Raw genomic sequence first — 19,509 nt, forward strand, 5'->3', positions numbered from 1 at the left:
TGATTGTTGTTGTCCCCTTTGAGATCATGAGCTAAGTCTTGATAAATTTTTGGCATCAACAGAGTGTATTACTTTTCCTTTCGAAAATTTAATATTAAGATAAGATTGTTTATAACTTTTATTTTTATAGATAACGTTTCGCTTATAAACAATCACATTAAACTAAAAACAAAATCCTAGTTAACAAAATTACCAAGATGAAAAGATTCCCAACTCACATCAAATATATATATTGCCAATAATACAAATATTACTACAAAACCCAAGAACTCAAACATCATAAATATAGGAGAGGGAGAGAGATATGAAAAGACAAAAAAGCCCCTCCCAATACCCCTTTTTCCCTCAATTATTCTCTTGGGATTTGGTTGGGTTTGATGGGGGTTTTTCAGGGGTAGGCATGGAAATGAAAATTGAATTATTATTATTATTATTATTATTATTAATATTTAGTTGAGAAGAAGGCTTGATAGCTTCTGGTATTTCATCATCATCATCAGCAGTTTTAATCTCCAAATTCTCTTTGTGCTTTCCCCAAAGTACTGAATATAGCCCAAATACTATCAAGATGGATCCAATTATTCTGTCACATCACAATTCAAACAATAATTTAATTAATGGGACTTTAAAGAAAACAATAATTTAATTAATCCTAAAATAGCATTTTGATATTTCTACTTTTAAATTTATTCAATTTTAATCTCTGTATTTTTCTTTTTTCGATTTTAATATATGCATGTACTTTCAATAAATTTTAAATTTAGTATATCAAAATTAATTATGATTCGAATTAGTTAGATAATAACAATAATTCTTATGAATATGTTTTCAAAATCTATGGTAAAAATGTTAATAAAATATAAAAACTTTTTTTTAATAAAAAAAAGCAACGGTGACAATAAAAGATTAAAATTAGACAATTAAAAATACATAAATAACATTAATAAAAACTTTTAAAGTATAACATCTAATTAATGGGGGAATTGATGATGTCTTACATATGCTTCAAAAGTACTTTTTTGGTACTTTTTTTTTCCTTCTCATAATATATTCCTAGTAGAGATTTTTATTCCAAAGAATGTGAAAGGTATAATAATGGATTTTATATAATGTATTTTTCTAAAAAAAAAAAGAAGAAAAGAAAATAATAATAATTTATATAGTGTTTTTGCCGTGTGAATATTCTCTAGTGGGTTGACGTATCATGCTAATTACGTTACTTATTCTCCTCATTAGGTATTTTAAAAATTAAAATTATTTTGATTTCTATATTTTAGATTTTATTTCATTTTAATTAATATATTTTTAAATATCTAATTTTCATTTTTATACTTTTAGTAAAGTTCATATATTTAATTTATTGTTATACTCCAAAAAAATTTAGTCTCTATTACAATTTCCTTTACTAATTGAGCACATAATATTTCTTCTTGGAATAAAATTATTATTATTATTATTTAATTAATTTTCATAAAAAATAACTTTAAGTAATTAAATTTAAGATATGTTGGGAGTATAAGATTAAAATTTGAAAATTAAAAGAATGAGACATTATTTTAATTCAAACAATTATTAAAAATATTTTCAATTATAGCAAAATTTTATAATCTATTAATCATAGACACTGATAGTCACCTATTAGTATCTATCAATGATACATGATAGTAGTTTATCAGTGTCTATCACTAATGGATAATAATATTTTACTATATTTTAAAATATTTTGATTCATTTTTCTATATTTGAAAACAACTCTTAAAAGAAAGTAAGAAAATTGTTTTAAATGACAAAACACTAGAAATATTTTCAAATATAGCAAAAGAAACTTCGTGGTTGAGGAAATTTTTTGCTTTTAACTATATTTATAAATAAATCGGTCAATTTGCTATATATAAAAATAACCCAATCTAAAATAGAAAGAAATGTACAGAAATTCAAAATGATATTTTAATAAAAAAAAATGGTACACAATAAATTTGAGAGAGTTTTAAATTTTGCATCATAATTTTTTAATTAACTAGGAAGACATTTTTTTTCAATATTTTTATGATATTTTGGCTAATGTTAAGTAAGTACATCTGATTTTTCTTAGGATATTAATTACTAAAAACATAATCCTAAATACACTAAAAAAAGGGATATTATAATGAAAATTTGATGGAAAAAAATAATTTACCCTCCAAGAAAAATCTTTTCAGCCAAGATGAAAGAGCCCATAATAGCTACAATTATCATCATCAAAGGGCTAAATGCAGTTGCAAATACAGGTCCTCTCTTTTTCATCACTAGCCCTTGTACATAGTATGAAATACTTGATGTCACAATTCCCTATAAAAAAAAAAAGAGACATGTTAATATATCTATGGATATCGATGTTTTGTCGATATATTCGTAAAATTGATATATCGATATCAACATCATATCATTATGAAGATAAATACCAGTCAGGTTCGTTTATCGTAACGAGAGAGAGAAAGAGATTTACAGCATAGGCAGCAGCAAGAAGATTCATATCCCAACCAATTCTCCAAACAGAAGCTTTGTGCTCAGCTACTAAAGTAACAGCTATGGCTTGCAAAGTCCCAAGAAAACACACGAGTGTAGTGAGAGTGAATTGATGGTTCTTGTATGTCTTCAATGCTTGATTCTGCGTATTTAGAAGTGATTTTGAAATAGTTAAAATCGCATTTTTATATACGTTGAAGTGATTACAACTTAACAAACCAAAACAAGACCCGGGTTTTTTCGGGCGGAGTCTCGACGTACCTGCAAAACAAAGAGAGAAGCCCAAGCAAGAGTAGCAATGATGAGGAAAATGGAGCCTTTGAACCAATCTTTGTTGTTGGAAGTTTCATTAGAATTGGTGAGATGATGAGAATGTTTAGACCAAGGCATTTGAAGAAGTGAACCTTTGTATAAAGTCATCAACATTGCTCCAGCCACTGACACTAAAGTTCCCAAAACTTTTGCTTGGCATCTCAATTTCTTCATCTCCAATTTTTCCATCCTTTTGAATATTTTTCATTTTCCCCAACCAAACAAAAAAAAAAAAAAATAGATTATTTAGTTTTTTTTTTTTTTTTTTGGAAATTGGGATATATATATAGTATATATATATGTATATATTATTTAAGTACCTAAATATCACAGCCATCACAAATGTCATTGCAGGCAGCATGTTGCTCATGGCACAAGAGAAAGTTGGTGAAGTATATTTTAGCCCAGCATAGTAGAAATTTTGATCGATAACCGGGCTGCGAAAAAACGAAAAAGAATGGTAAGTATAGTCTTTGTCTCAGTATCTGTTTGATAACCGTTTTAGTTTTTGGATTTGTTTTAACTCTTTAGGCAAATTTTAAAACAAATATAAAAAAAGTTTTTGAACACTTTTTCTTTGTATTTGTACAAGATTCTAGGAATCAAACTATCCTAGAGAATAACCTTTATGAGGATATATTGGAGTAAATAAAAATTTACTCACCCGAGCAAAGCCAACACAAATATTTGTATAAAAACTTTGAGTGTTATCCTTGGCTGTTCTCTCCTGTAAGCAAAGGAAAAATTTGGATCAAAATGAACATAATTCAATTCGTATCAAGCATATAATTAAAAAAAAAATGTTATTATAATATTACGCTAATTAACCAATCATTTCTTTTAACATGTTTCAGTAGTATAAAAAATGAAGTTTTAAGACTAATGAATATCAATTAACATTATTAACATAACATTCACTAGCTCCATAATTTTGAGTTTTTCTTTTTCTTTCTGAAGATAGAAAAGCTTCGATACGGTCGGGAAGTTACCGTTCGAAGAAGAGAACGAAGGGGACGATAGAAGCGGTAGCGAAAGCATGTCGATAAACGACGAGGACGTAATGACTCATCCCTCTACTAAGAGAGACTTTAGAGATGATATTCATGCCAGCATATCCAAATTGTAAGGATATCATTGCAAAATAAGGTTTTGAATTCTCAAGAAAGCTATTGCAGCAGTTCAAGCTAAGCTTTCCCATTTTCCTGGGAAAATATATGAAGAAAAATTTGAAATAATTTTCTAGGAAAGTAGAGAGAGAAAGAGAAAGAGGAGAGAGAGGAAGTGCTTTGTGATTTTTTCCTACTGAAAAAGTGGGAAGGCTCAACTCATATTTATACAGCTCTTGAGGGAATCTCTGTTCAATCTTTTTCTTTATGTCATGAATGGTATGATTTCTCAATTATTTTGAAAAAAACTTTATTGCCTTTACTTCTTTGTACTTTAAATTTTAATTTAGTCTCTGTACTTTATAATTTATAATAATTTAATCTTTATAATTAATATTTATGGAGACCTCTTCCCCATGTCATGGATCATTTTTTTTTTATAAACAATAAAAACTAAATCGTTATATTATAAAAGTTGACACTTATTTTAAAAATAATTTTCATGATAGAAACTGAATTGTTACAAACTTCGACATATGGAGACTAACTTATTATTTTTTAAGACTTAGGTACTAAATTGTCAAAAATTTGAAAATACAGGAATTAAATAATTACTTACTAAAATTAAAAAACTAAATTGTTACTTTTATAAAGTTTAGAGGGTTAAAAAATCTTTTTAAACCCTAATTTATACATGATAAAATTTTTGTTTTTATGATTTTTATTTTTTGAAGTTTACTTTATACATTGAATAATGGATTGTAGGGTGGCAACTTAAATTAGTTTAATAGCTTAGAGGAATAATAAACAATCATTGAAATACTTTGATTAATATTAAAAGTTTTGTTTGATGAATTTTCTCTTTTTCTTTTCTAAATTATTTATTCAAAAATTAAATCTTTTGATTTACAATTTCTTCCCATTGTTTTTATAGGTTTGAAATGAGATATTTACAAGGAGTTTAATATTTTGAGATCAGCTTTCTTCTTTAAGGTGAAATTTCTTAAAATTACTTTTTGCAAATAAAGTATTATTAGAAATTTTAGAAGCATTTTAATTTTGAGCATATAAATCAAATATACCATGAAAATTTGAAGATTATTAATTTCATTTGTTAATAGGAAGTTTTTATTATTACTAATACCATAATCAAACTAAGTCAACATATGTGAATGTATAAGAAAAATTATTTATTTATTTATTTATTTTTATTTTTGCCAACAAGAACATAGCTCAACTAACATAGTACTTGTACTAAGGTTCGATTCTCCCACCCACACTTTAATTACAATACCTTTAAAAAAAAATTAGTTTTTTCTTTCAAATTCTTTGTTTAATAAATATTTTCATTACTCGAGTTTTTTTTTTTTAAAAATATCCTAACTCTTAAATCAACAATTGACTCAAAAGATTAAGCTGATGGATGAATTTGATATCATATCATCTAATACCTATATATATATATATATATATATATATATATATATATAACCCCTTATAAAAACAAGATTTTAGAGAATTTTTCTCTTTAGATCTTTCATCTCTTTAATTTGTTCTTATTCTTTAATATAATGATGAGATATATAAGAGTTATTTAGTATGTGGAAAATAAGAAAGGATAAAATATATATATATATTTTTTAGTTTTGAAAAGTGGAAGAAAGCCTGTAGAAAAATATTGTTGAGAAAGTAAAAGGTGAAGGGAATGAAAAAAAGTTGGTTACAATGAATATAATGTTGGGAATATGGGCAATATGTAGTGAATGAAAGAGAGAGATTATTAATTTTTTAAAAAAATTCTATATATTTATTCATATTCTCACCTAAATCCTCTATATAGTGGATACTAATTCATCTCCCTCTTTCTTAGATTCTCATCCTATTTGGCTTTGATAATTTATTTGGATCTTCCCCTAACCAATTTTATTCTACAACTTCTCCTCTTACAAAATGTGTATTCCATGAGGCCCTCAGAAAAAATATCTATTGGATTACATTTAATATAATCTATATGTACGTCTTTAATAACTAGGAAACATCAATTCGACATATTATTCTCTCCGCTTCTGATAGAGAAAAACTACTTGACACATTGTGGTGACCTCGACCACCAAATACAACTTTTTCTTATATTTTGGTTGTTAATATACTAACTAAATGAAACTAGATGCCAAAATGAGCATATCTCATCTCACATGTAAGAAGTACTATCAACCTCCAGGTCAAATGTTCGATTCCCCTTCTCCAGTTTGGAATGCATTGAGTCTATTATCTAGAGCTTTCAATGACCAAGTACAAGGGTCTCGCTGTTTTCGTATTTGGCATATTTACGTTATTTACGTTTTTTACCTTAGGATTAGAGAAGTGCATTATATAAATTCTCTTACCTACTTTAGAGGGGCATCTGTTCTATAATTCTCAATAATTCTCTCTAATAAAACAGTTCTACCTTTGCCTCGTAGATGTAGTTAGTAAACCACATAAATTTGTGTGTTGATTATTTACTGTTTATGCTTTTTATTATCTTTTTTGTCGACTTCATAACATCAACTATAAATAATCCATAGCTAATTAACCTAATTTGCGCTAAATTTTAGGTCAATGTCTGATATGTATAACTATTTGGTTTTTTGTTATTGAATCTTGAAATTTTTAAGCTACATTGTTTTTCCATGAATAAGTTTTTTTTTCTTTATTATTTAATTTTTATAAATGTTTTCAAAATTCAAGTTAAATTTTGAAAAATTTAATTTACACATCGTTTGATAACCATTTAACTTTTTAGTGTTGGATTTGAAGATTGTGTTTATTTTCGCAAAAAAATCTTTTAAAGTGCTTTGCATTTTTGATAAGTAATATGATCATGTACATTTGAATTTTTAGTCAAATTCTAAAAAAATAAAATAAAAATTAGAAAATATTAGTTTTAGTTTTCAAAACTAACATATGTGAAAGTCATATGGTTTAAAAGCTTTTATGTTTCATAAATAAAAAACAAAACAGTTATCAAACAAAGTCTTAAAAGATAGTTTTTAAAACGTTATTTTTGCTTTTTAAAACATAATTAAGAATTCAAATGTTCTTCTAATGAAAATCAACAGCAAAAAAATAATTGAAACCAACATAAATTAAAAAAATAGAAATTAAAAAAAAAAACAAAATCCCGGGACAAGGGTTAGTTATTTGATGTAAAATCTTCGTAGCTTTATTAAAAATCAGGTTCAAAAGCATACTTATTTAACCAAAAAAAAAAAAAAACAAAAGAATTTTGTTTTTAATTTTTTTTTTAAAAACTTTGTTTGTAGGGCATATAATATATTTTTTGTCATTATAATTTGGTTTTATATATAGGATTTAAAATTATGGTGGTTATCAAATATAGTAAAATGAACTAAAATATTTACAAATATAGCAAAATGTCAAGGTCTATAACGGATAGATATTGATATACTACTATCACCTATCACTAATAGACATTTATTGATATTGATAGATGTTTATTAGTGTCTTTCACTAATAGACGGTGAATTTTACTATATTTATAAATATTTTTAAGTATTTTTTGTATTTTAAAAAAATTTCCCTTGAAATTACCTTTTAAACAAAATTAAACAAATTAACAATTACATGACGTAATACTTGTAATATCTTTTTTTTATTAGCAGTCAAATTTCTCTGCTCAGTAACTAAAATTTGGCCCTACTTTGAGTAAAACCATTAATATTTTTCCCACTATCTTGTGAGACATTATACAAATTTTGAATATATTCCTTTAGAATTCTATTAGTCTAAATTATGTTAGATTGAAGACATTGAATTTTGTTTCAAATCAAAAACCATGATGTGGGATTGAAGTATTCCTTGTCTAGAATTTGGAAAAGAAAGTTTCTAATATATACAAATTTAATTGTTATTGTTATTTTAGATTTTTTTTTTTTAAAAAAATAATGTTATTTTAGTATATATTGACAAAAGTAGGGTAGGATTGAAAGTATTGTCAAAAATAGGTTTTTAAATCATATACCCGATATACGATTACAACTTAATCGTGTACCTGGTACACGATTAACCCTAAATCATGTACCCAGTACACGATTTCTTGTTGATCTGACATGCGCAGTCTATCGTGGCCGTCCTACAACGTTGACTGAGGTAATCGTGTACTCGATTACCTTAAGTCGTGTACCGGGTACACAACTCCCTTCTCCATTAAACACCGCGAGCCTTCTTCTTCCTCCATCTGAAAGCCTTTTGCCTCCTCTTTTCTTCCGTATCCCCCGTCCGAAAATCTCCTCTGTTCGTCCATCCGAAAGAATTGTCTGAAAATCTCCTACCTTAAGTCGTGTGCTTCCATTTAACCGTCCGTCCAACCATTCACCTGAAAACTTCTCCTCTCTTTGATTGTAGTAAAAAAAATTTCTTATGTTGTTTTTGAATATATAATCTTCATATATATATATATATATTATGGTACTTATATTGTTTGCATTTGGGCTGAACTTAATATATAGTTTATGGATCCATGATTTATTTGTGGGGTTAAATCTAGAAATATATGTATACGGTTGTCTGTTTGTTGGGTTGATTTTGTCTAATGTAGTTTATGAACTTAGAAATTAGATTTTGGTTGGGTTGATTTTGTTGGGCTACTTTTCTGATTTTGTCTAATGTAGTTTATGAACCTGGAAATGATGGAGATAGTGACATTGACGTTGAAATTGATGAATTATTTGGAAACGACAGTAGTGGGGAACATGATCTTAAGTTGGTACCGTCAGATATGTTCAACCAAATAAATTGGAAAATTACAAATTCAACGTGTGAACTAGGGTCTACTTTGGAGGAAAGAAATATAGGTGTAGATAACTGTAGTTTAATACAAAAATGAATGTTGTTTAATACCAAAGAATATTTATAGCTTGCTATAAAAAAATTATGTGCGACAGAACACTACGAAATTATTGTAGTGGAATCAAATCAAGATCTTTGGTATGTCAGATGTAAATCATGAAGTGATGGTTGTGCTTGGTGGTTATGGGCATGTCGATGTACAACTCATGGGATGTTTGAAATCACCAAACTTTGAGGGGAACACTCATGTTTGTTTTCAGAATTGACACAGGATTATTCACAGCTTGATTTAAATTTTATGAGTATTGAAATCCAAAATTTGGTTAGAACTGATCCTGGGGTACCTGTGGCCCTACTCCAAGAAGCAATTAAAAAACAATATGGCTATAATGTTAATTATAGATGGGTGTGGCAAGCCAAGAGAAAAGCGTTGATTGCGTGATTAGGAGAAATCATATTCAGAGCTTCTGTATTGGTTGAGTGCTCTTGTTCATTACAATCCAGGAACACGAACAGATTGGTTTTTCCTTCCCTCTGATGTGCCAGGTACGACTATTTTTGGTCTAGTTTTTTGGTCCTTTGGTAAGGGTTCAAACATTATAGGCCATTAGTCCAGATCGATGAAACTTATTTCTATGGAAAGTATAAGGGAAAATTATTGACCGCTTTATCTATTGATGCAATCAGACATATATTTCCCCTTGCTTTTGCTATTGTTGAAGGTGAAAATTCGTCCAGTTGTCATGGTTTTTGTGGGCATTGCGTGAATATGTTACCCAAAGAGAGGGTATTTACTTGATTTCTGATAGACATAAGGGCATTCTTGCTGCAATTAATAATGAGAAAATTGGTTGGAGTGAATCTAGAGCGTACCATCGATATTGTCTTCGCCATTTTGCCAGTAATTTCAATACGAAAAACAAATCAAAGCAAATAAAAAATTTGGTGTTTAAGGTAGGAAATCAACACCAAAGGCGCAAGTTCATTCGGTGCATGAAAGAATTGAAACAATTACACCCTGAATGTCTTGAATATTTTTCAGACATTGACTTAGAAAAATGGACTCAATCACCCGACGGTGGGTACCGCTATAGGTGGATGACAAGCAATGCAGCTGAATGCATGAATGGTATTTTCAAAGGTGCTAGAATGTTGCCAATTACTTCTTTGGTTAGGCTAACATTCTATTGCACAATACTGTATTTTGAACGCCGGAGACAAGAAATCAGTGAAGCACTCGATCGTGGGGACATGTATACAGAATATGTCCTAAAAAAACTTAAGAGGTGGGAAAAACGAGCATATGCACATATGGTGACATCTATTGACAGGGAAAGTCAAACTTTTGAAGTATAAACTGGCATAAGTATGATTTTTCCCTATAAAGGACAACAAACCCAAGTTTTGAGCTTGAAAGAAGGAACATGTTCTTGCAATAAGTGGCAGTCATTCAAGATTCCATGCTCTTATGTAATTGTAGTTTGTAATTACATGCGTATGATATACATACCACTTATTGATGAATGCTACAAATTGTCCAATTTCAAGCGATGTTATGAAGACCGCTTCCATCCAATACAACATCCAGATTATTGGCCAGAATTATCATAACTTACTAAGAGAACAGGGTCGGCCAAAAAGTACGCACATTCATAATGAAATGGATTGGCGAGAGGCAAGCCAAAAAGTGCGATGTACAAATTACAAGAGAGAATGACATAACAGACACACTTGTCCACAACATACATTAGGTGCTTCATCTTTGGGTCATTAGGTGTATCATTTTTTTACTTGTATTTTTTATGTAATTGTATATTTTATGTACTTATATTTTTCATGTATTTGTATCTTTTATGTACTTATACTTTTTATGTAATTGTTTCATTTTATGTAATTGTAATTTTTATGTAATGAATTTATTTTATATAATTGTGGACCCATTCCTAAAGTATTAATATTGTTGTACATCTCCAATTAAAAAAAAAATAATTAGTCAATCTATTTTTTTAAAAAAGAAAAAAATCGTGGACCGGGTCCACGAATATGGCAACCATGGACTTGGTCCATGAGTTTTCCTGCAACCGATCAATCAGTCAGCCGACGTGGTGCTGACTGGATTAAACCGTACTCATGTACCCGTACACGAGTTTACCACATAGAAATCGTGTACCCCCATACACGATTTTACTACTTTAATTTTGTCAATAGTTTCAGTAAACACCTATTTTTAAAAATACTTTCAATCCTACCCTATTTTTGTCAATATATATTAAAATAACATTATTTTAAAAAAAATATTATTTTAATTATATAACTCTGCTGCGTGGTCACATCACTCATCATCAATTTGAGCATAGTTCAATTAGTTAATGTCCAATTTGGAAACTATTTGGTTTTTTTATTTTTTTTTGTTTTTGAAAATTAAATCTATTTCCTACCTAATTCTTACAACATTTTGCATCTTTGTTAAGTTTAATGATCCAGTTATTAGCCAAATTCTAAAAACATAAGGTTTTTAAAAGCTACTTTTTCTCAGTATCGTTTGGTAATCATTTAGTTTTTGTTTTCTGTTTTTAAAAATTAAGCTTATAAACACTACTCCACCTTTAAATTTCCTCATTTGTTATCTATTTTTTTACCAATGGTTTAAAAAATCAAGCCAAAATTTGAAAATTAAAAAAAGTATCCTTTAAAAACTTGTTTTTGTTTTTGGAATTTGGCTAAGAAGCCAACCATTATACTTAAGAAAGATACAAATTATTGCAAAAAAATAGTTGTTATTCCAGGTGAAGATTGTTGTACCGTGGATAAACTCATTGCCTTGAAAGCAAGAACGACGTGACCTCGGTGCTATATCGAAAGAAGTCGTTTGCTCCCAAGGTTCACATAACACCCAAACTTTGACGTGCACTCATAAGAGAATTGATTGGAATCAATCGAAAAATTAGCTCAGAAACGTTAATGGTAGCTGAAAACAAAGAAGATCAGAAAATCTGAAAAGCTAGGTTTTTCTGTATCTCCCAAGCTGCTAAAAAACTTTTTTTAAGAAGAAGAAAAAAAACTTGTTTAGATCACCATTAAGAATGTTCAATGGTAATAAAAATGTTCAATGGTAATAAATCAATAATATTTTTAATAAAAATCAAAATGATAGGTAGTAAAAAAAACCCAAACCCACACGTCCGACTGGAAGGACAATGATGCACATTTAGTGAAAGGGTTATACTTCCACCACAAGCACACATTAGAAGCTCCCTCGCAAACATTTATATATATACCCACTTTCCAAATCTAAGTTTTTCAATGTGGGACAACTTCTACCTCTTTTCTCTCAAAACTACTTTTTTCTTTTGCTATGGGCTAAAAGCCCAAAGTCATTCCCAACAACCCCCCCACAAATAACTGGTATAGCAAACAAAGTAAAACAACAAAAATATTTTTGAAAACCAGTTTCTAAGCTAAGCAAGAAGAACAAATATAAACATCAGATTTTATGATTTGAATTGATGCATGGTGAAGTAGGGCAACGACCTTATTTGAGAGAGTGAGTTTACCTCTTGAGCTTTCTCTAACTATGGTTAAGATCCCCATAACATGTTTTTATTCCTTAAATTTTCCTTGATTCTGTGATATAAAGTGCACTATTTAAGGCCATAAATGTAAACCTTAAGTCACCGTGGAAGCTCTAGAAAGAGACCCTTAAACTCTTTTATAGAAGGTGACCACACCTTCACATTCACGTTTATTGCTTCATTAAATCTATCACAATAGACCACTCAAAACTGAGCTATGAAGACTTCACATCTAGTCCATACTTGGACCAAATTTCATTAAGTCTATCAAAAGACAAACCACTAAAAACTGAGATATGAAGATTTTTGCAACTATCCATCAAGTCTGTACGAGAATCACCCAAAGAAAGGGTTATGAGTCTTTAAGGTTTTAGTTATCTCCATCAAGTTCGTATTAGAACCACCAAAGAAAAGGCTATTGAGTTTTTATGAGTTTGAGACCTATGCACAATGAAGATTCTTGAATTATTCTCCTTGTTAGGCTTTTGGTTAGAGGATCTGCTATGTTCTTCTCTGACCTCACAAACTCCAAGGAGATAATTCCTTCGTTCAACAATTATTCTCCTTGCTCCAAGTCTGAGTCATAGTGTAAAGAAACTAGTACTGATGCCCTTCACAATAGTACATCTCTCAATAGGCTTCTAAGCCATTCGACCTCTTATCTTGCTAATTTTAGAGCAATAAACTCTAATTCCATGGTGGACCTAGCTATACAAGTCTGTTTTGCAGACTTCCGTGATATGGCTCCCCCTCCTAGTAAGAACACATATCCACTAGTGGAGCTTACTTCGTCATTGTCTGTTACCTAGTTTGTGTCACAATGCCCTTTTTATACAACATGAAATTTATTAAAATGAAAAAAATAATAATATATTGTGCTCTTAAGGTACTTTAACAGACGATGAAGTGCAATCTAGTGATCTTTATTAGGATTATCCGTATATCTACTCAATCTACTCACAACATATTCGATATTAGGTCTAATGTAGTTCACTAAAAACATAACACTTTTTATAATCTTTGCATATTCAGATTGAGAAATACTATCTCCTTTATTTTTCTTAAGGCTCATACTAGCATCATAAGATGTTCTTACAGGAGTGTCATTAAAGCTAGCAAATCTCTTTAAAAAAATTTCTATATCGTGTGATTGACACAAGGAGAATCTATTCTCAGTTTTTTTTCTTATCTTAACATCAAGTATTACGTTAGCTTCTTCTAAATCTTTCATTTCAAAATGTGACGATGGCAGCAACTTGGTATTATTGATTACATCTAAGCTTGTTCCAAAGATAAACATATCATTAATGTACAAACATATAATCACACACTCTGCTCCAAACAATTTTGAGCAAACACAAGTATCAGAAGAATTCACTTTGAAATCGTTGTTTACTATAGTATTGTCAAATTTTTCATACCATTGTTTGGGAGCTTGTTTAAGAGCATAATGAGATTATTTAAACTTGCATACTTTATTTTCTTGACCAGCAACTGTAAAGCCTTCAAGTTGTACCATATAGATTTCTTCTTATAGGTCATCATTAAGAAAGATTGTTTTTACATCCATTTGATGTATATGAAGACCATGAATGTCAGCTAGAGCAATTAAGGCTCTAACGGTAGCTATTTTAGTAATAGGAGATACGTGTCAAATACTTTGTTTTTTAGTATACCCTACTACTACTAACCTAGCCTTATACCTTTCAATTGAGCCATCAAGTTTAATTTTATTTTTAAAAATCCATTTGCATCTAATTGCTTTAGGAAGATCTACCAAATCTCAAGTTTAGTTCATGGTTAGTGTATCTAATTCACTCTTAATTGCTTCATTTCACAAGCTAGAATTTACAGAACTTAAGGCCTTTTGGTAGGTTTTAGGATCCTCATCTATTAGGTACAAGCATGCAAATTGATTATCTATTTCATATGGCATTTCTATTAAGAAGGTAGTTAAGCAATCAGGACCAAAATTCTTTTTAATTCTGTCTTTTACTTCTTCTAGGTTCAATTTCATGCATGTTATCAGAACTTTTCCTAAGTTCAATTTCATGCATATTATCAGAAGAAGAAGGTAAAAATACAGATATTTCGTCAATATTAGATATTTTAACAGATTTATTATCTACCTTGATCATGGGAAGTATATGCTAAAGTTTTCATTGATATATATTTCATACACATAAATCTATATGCAACTCTATTATGAGCATAACTAATGAAAACAAAGTCAAATGTTTTAGATCCTACCGTAGGTTTCTTGAATGCAGGATAATTACCTTAACCAAGCACCCCCACACTTTCAAGTAGTTGAGATTTGGTGTGTAACCTCTCCATAGTTTGTATGGCGTTTTATCCAGCTTCTTTTGAAGAACCCTGTTAAGAATGAAATAAGCAGAGAGTGTAGCTTCTCCCCACATATAGTTAGATATTACATAACTTAAAAACATAACATTCATCATTTCTTTAATTGTTCTATTTTTACATTTAACTATACCATTTTGTTGTGGTGAATAAGGTGCAGTCAATTCCTGAATAATATCATTTGATTCACGTAATTCTTTAAGAGATTTATCACTATATTCACCACCTCTATCTGACCTTAACATTTTAATCTTTTTGTCTAATTGATTCTCTATTTTTGCTTTATATTTCAAAACATACTGCCAACTTAAGTTTTGTTTTTAAAAGATGACTTTTAGTATATCTAGAAAAATCATCAATAAAGGATATATAATAATTTTTACTGCCTCTATTTGTAGTGTTTTTAAGATCAGTCAAATCAAAATGAATTAATTCAAATAATTCTGTGCTCCTGGTAGTGACAAATTTAAAAGGTTTTTTTTTTTTAGTGAATTTTTCTTCTACACATTTAGAACATTTACCATTTCCATGTGATTTAGATGCACTGATAAGATTTAATGCTTTGAGTTTTTTGATTGATGCAACATTCACATGACCTAATCTACCATGCTATGAAGCAATCGATTCAACGATATAAACATAACTAAAAGCAATTTCGTTCATCTCAGAAGCAACATTAATGATATTTAAAACAAAATGGCCATCAACTTGTAGGGATAAAAGCCCTCGTGCAATCGAATTAATCAGGAGCTTTTCTTTAAATTAATTTAAAAATCGTAAAATACCAGTACACTGGAAAAACCAGAATATATCATAGAGACTTAAAAAATTTAATCCACTATAAAATTTCTAGGTTAAACATGTAATAGAAATAATCCTATAGAGAAAAGGAAATAGTGAAGGACTGTGAGATCTAATGCGAAAGCGGAGATTGTTCCCAATTTTGAAAATCACAGAATTAAAATATAGAGAACATAAATTATGCATATCTCAGAGAATATTTTACAGCATGGTATAAACAAGAAGAAGAGTTTAGGGTTCAATCATACTTACCTTTGAAGAACAAATTAATCTTCACAAATTCCCTTCCAATTGGTCACAAACAAACTTTAAAACTTGACCACCCAAAAAACTGAAACAAACAACAAACCATTATTTATTTGGACACCACTAAGAGAGGAAATGAATTTTGCAGAAGAAATTTGCGTTGGGAGAAGACACTCTGTAATCTTCTGTTAAGAAGATGAATAATATTCAAAATGTACAACTCCCACTTCCATGTTTTGAGTGAGGAGAGAGAACAGGGGGGAACTCCCTCCTAAATTAAATTTTAAAAAATAATTTAATTATATATATATATATATATATATATATATATATATATATATATATATATTGATAACCAACTTATCATATAATATATATTAACTTATGGTTCACATCAAATATAACACATAACCTATAGTTTTTATATTGTATCAAATACAATATAACCCGTAGTTTGAATTCTCTCAATCAATCATGTTATTTAATATAAATCAAATTTATATTAAATTTGATTATATGAATCCAATCCATATAATTAGTATTTGAATCATATTCAAAAAATTAATTCCTCTCAAAATAAACTTTATACTATAATGTATCAAATTCATTATATTAATTATATCACATATAATTAATTTAAATTAAATATCATATATAATCAATCCCTCAATTAATTTGAACAATTTAAATTAATCCAAAATTAATTCTCAATAATCCCTGTTGAGCTATAGAGTGGGCCTTATGGACCTGTAGATTGAAGCTCCAATTACACTTGAATAATTAATTAAATTACTCAATATTCATTAACTGATGTTCACTCCACTAAAGATCGAAAATTGCACTTTTTGCACTACAGATATATTTCTGTAACCATTGGATATAACCAATCAATAGTGCGATGACCCTTCACAAATTACTCATAAGTACAACTAGGCCAAAATTACCATTTTCCCCTGTAGTTACATCTAAGTCCTTAAGTACCACTAATCCCTTTAATGAACAATAAGTGATAATCCAACTATGACCAAACTCCTCGTAGGCCAAGAGAGGGTGTGGCGCGACATTGTTCAAGTCCTAGAATCAGGGAGGAATCTATCTACTTACATCGACATTAGGGAAGAAGCGAATTTCGTCTGGTGTAGCTGTGTTCCCAAATCCCCAATTAAACGAATCCCCAAAATGGTAAACTTATTGAGTTGGCAATCTGGCCACTCTCACCCATACAAATCAAATGATTGCCTTCATAGGCAGAGAAGTTCACAACTCACTTAGGATTCAAGTTATGTAATCTATGGTCATATTGGTGAAATGTAAGTCTTTATTATTAATGGCATTATATAATGAGACTAATTATTTCGTGGTCCGGTCTTATACAAACCCTTTTGTATAGAATACCCCCGTTCACATATCTCTACACGAATGATCAGGATCAGATCATTTGTAGGACTTTACAACAATTGTAACATCTACAAAGTGGGTCGTATTCGTAGTGTCACCAGGATAAGGTACCCAAGCTTATCCATCTACTACAGACCATTTAGGTTATCACTTAAACATGATCCACTTGTATGTCTCTACATACATGTTTAAGTTACAGAAGATAACCTTAGATGTTAGTTTATTGGTTTTGTGAGTTAATGCTACTAAATGTCAAATAAAATACCTCAAATTTTATTAAATAAATGAATCATTTGTACATTACAATTACAAACTATAGGACCCACGAGATTTAGGGCATCAACCTCAACAATCTCCCACTTGTCCTAAAGCCATGGGGTGTACATCATAAAAGTCGTAGGGGCTTTTTGGGGTGCTGAGTTGAGATAAGATGTCTGGAGTTTATATATCTGTAGAGTTTATATGTCTGTGTTTGGGGTGCAAAGTTATTTAGTCTAAGTTCATATGTCTGTGTTTGGGGTGCAGAGTTGAGTTCATATGTCTGGGTATTTGATGCAGTTTTTTGAACTCTAAATAATATGCTTTTATGATTATTATTTTTGTTTTGAAACTTTTTTATTCAATAATTCAACCCATCTTTGTTTGACTAAAATATGGATTGCAATTTTTTTCTTTTAATTTTTAGAACTTTTCTTTATTTCTTTTTTTTTTTTTTTTTTTGGGCAATGAACAACAATTAACCCATTACATTTCTTGTAGAAATATGGTTAAATAAAATGAGAAACTAAAGCGAAATAAAACCTTTCTAGCCAATTTTTCTCAATGAATTTCATTATCATTTTCTTTTTTTTTCTTCTTCTTCCTATTGTTGCTCTATATTTTTACTATATCATGATTTTTTTTTAATTAAACCTCCCTAATCATCGTAATAGCCAATGGAATGTCACCATATTTCTTCAACAGTTTCACTTTCATTTCCTCTAAATTTGGAGGATCATCACAGAAAAAATCTCTATTTTTCACTAATTGCTGGAAAATCCAGGGAAAAAAATTCATTTTATGGTTTTTTTTTGTTACATGTTACATACTTTTCAATTACATACATACTTTTTGTCTAAATATTCTTAACACTCACTTGATATGTGAATTCATTACATGTAAATATTGCACTTAATATAGACAAAATAATATTTCTTTATATAATCAACAACCCTACAACATACTTTAACAGTCATCAATCTTATAGTACTCGAAAGTGGTTGTCGAAGTTGATTATCGAAGATGATTTTTGCTGAAGTTTGTAGACGGAGGTGGTTGTCGGAGTCTAAAGTTGGTCACATAAAGGTGTATTGGAGTTATTTGTTGAAGTTTGTTATCAAAGGTGGTTTTCAAATCCCACAGTTGGTCGGGCGAAAGTGGTCATCGAAGTTGATCATCGAATATGATTTTTGCTGAAGATTGTAGTCAGGGGTGACTATATGAGCCAAAAGTTAGTCACATGAAGGTGGTATTAGAGTTGGTTGTCTGAGTTTTTCGTCGAAGGTGGTTATCGAAGCCTCAAGTTGGTTGTCGGAGTTGCTCGCTTAAAGGTGATCATCGAAGGTGATTTTAAAGGAGTTTGTAGTCGGAGGTGGTTTTTGGAGCCTTGAAGGTGGTTGTCGGAGCCTGTGAAGGTGGTTTTCGGAGTTGGTCATCGGAGTTCGTTGTCGGAGCAAATTGGTCATCTGGAGTTGGTAGCGCGAAGGTGATCGTCGGAGTTGGGTCATCGGAGGTGGTTGTTGGAGTTGGTCACGCAAAGTTTGTCGGAGTTCGGAGTTGGTCATCGGAGGTGGTTGTCGGAGTCTGGATTTCATCGCCGAAATTGTCATCGGAGATGGTTGTCGGAGTTCGAAGTTGGTCGCTGGAGCTGCCATCGGAGGTTGTTATCGGAGTCCAGAGTTGGCCGTCGGAGTGTCATCAGAGGTGGTTGTCGAAGTCTAGAGTTAGTTCTTGGAGTGTGATAGTGGCCGATGGGTGGAGACATTGAAAACATGGGAAGAAGGGAGAGTTGGTAAAATATATCAACTTAACTCTACCAACATTAAAGTTGGTGGACCAAATAATGAGTTGATATATTATACCAACTCAGTTCAACTCATGTTAGTTAGCCAAACATCTCCATACTAATATAAAAGTACACAAAGCAAGAAACTAGCATAAAACGTGCCCAATACAAAATCTCCCATTTGCCTTAGACTAGATGTGACATGTGTTGGGTTTGATGCCCTAAAGTTTCATGTCCTGTAGTTTTTGTAAACAATATATACAAACATTTGTGATTGTTAATATTGATATTTACTTCACATCTTGTTGTT

The 19,509-nt window shown here is 30.1% G+C and overlaps 1 protein-coding gene across 1 annotated transcript; it reads right to left on the reverse strand.

Annotated features, from left to right (window-relative positions):
* Positions 1–206: 206 nt before the first annotated feature.
* LOC120081743 (WAT1-related protein At5g07050) lies at positions 207–4,112 on the reverse strand. Its single transcript, XM_039036857.1, has 7 exons — positions 3,807–4,112; positions 3,482–3,544; positions 3,138–3,254; positions 2,767–3,007; positions 2,486–2,647; positions 2,177–2,328; positions 207–583 (listed from the first exon to the last, which is right to left on the reverse strand). Exons 1-7 carry the CDS (start codon positions 4,013–4,015, stop codon positions 346–348), a joined length of 1,182 nt encoding a protein of 393 aa, XP_038892785.1. The 5' UTR covers positions 4,016–4,112; the 3' UTR covers positions 207–345.
* Between the last annotated feature and the right edge of the window lie 15,397 nt (positions 4,113–19,509).

The sequence above is a fragment of the Benincasa hispida genome, chromosome 7 (assembly GCF_009727055.1).
Source record: "Benincasa hispida cultivar B227 chromosome 7, ASM972705v1, whole genome shotgun sequence".
In the NCBI taxonomy this organism is placed as follows: Eukaryota; Viridiplantae; Streptophyta; class Magnoliopsida; order Cucurbitales; family Cucurbitaceae; genus Benincasa; species Benincasa hispida.

Coding starts and splice junctions, on each gene's coding strand:
- LOC120081743 (XM_039036857.1), bottom strand. CDS start 4,015: ATGGGAAAGCTTAGCTTGAACTGCTGCAATAGCTTTCTTGAGAATTCA. Junction 3,255..3,481: donor TTTGTGTTGGCTTTGCTCGG/GTGAGTAAATTT, acceptor GTTTTTTCGCAG/CCCGGTTATCGATCAAAATT. Junction 2,329..2,485: donor TTCTTGCTGCTGCCTATGCT/GTAAATCTCTTT, acceptor TTTTTTTTATAG/GGAATTGTGACATCAAGTAT.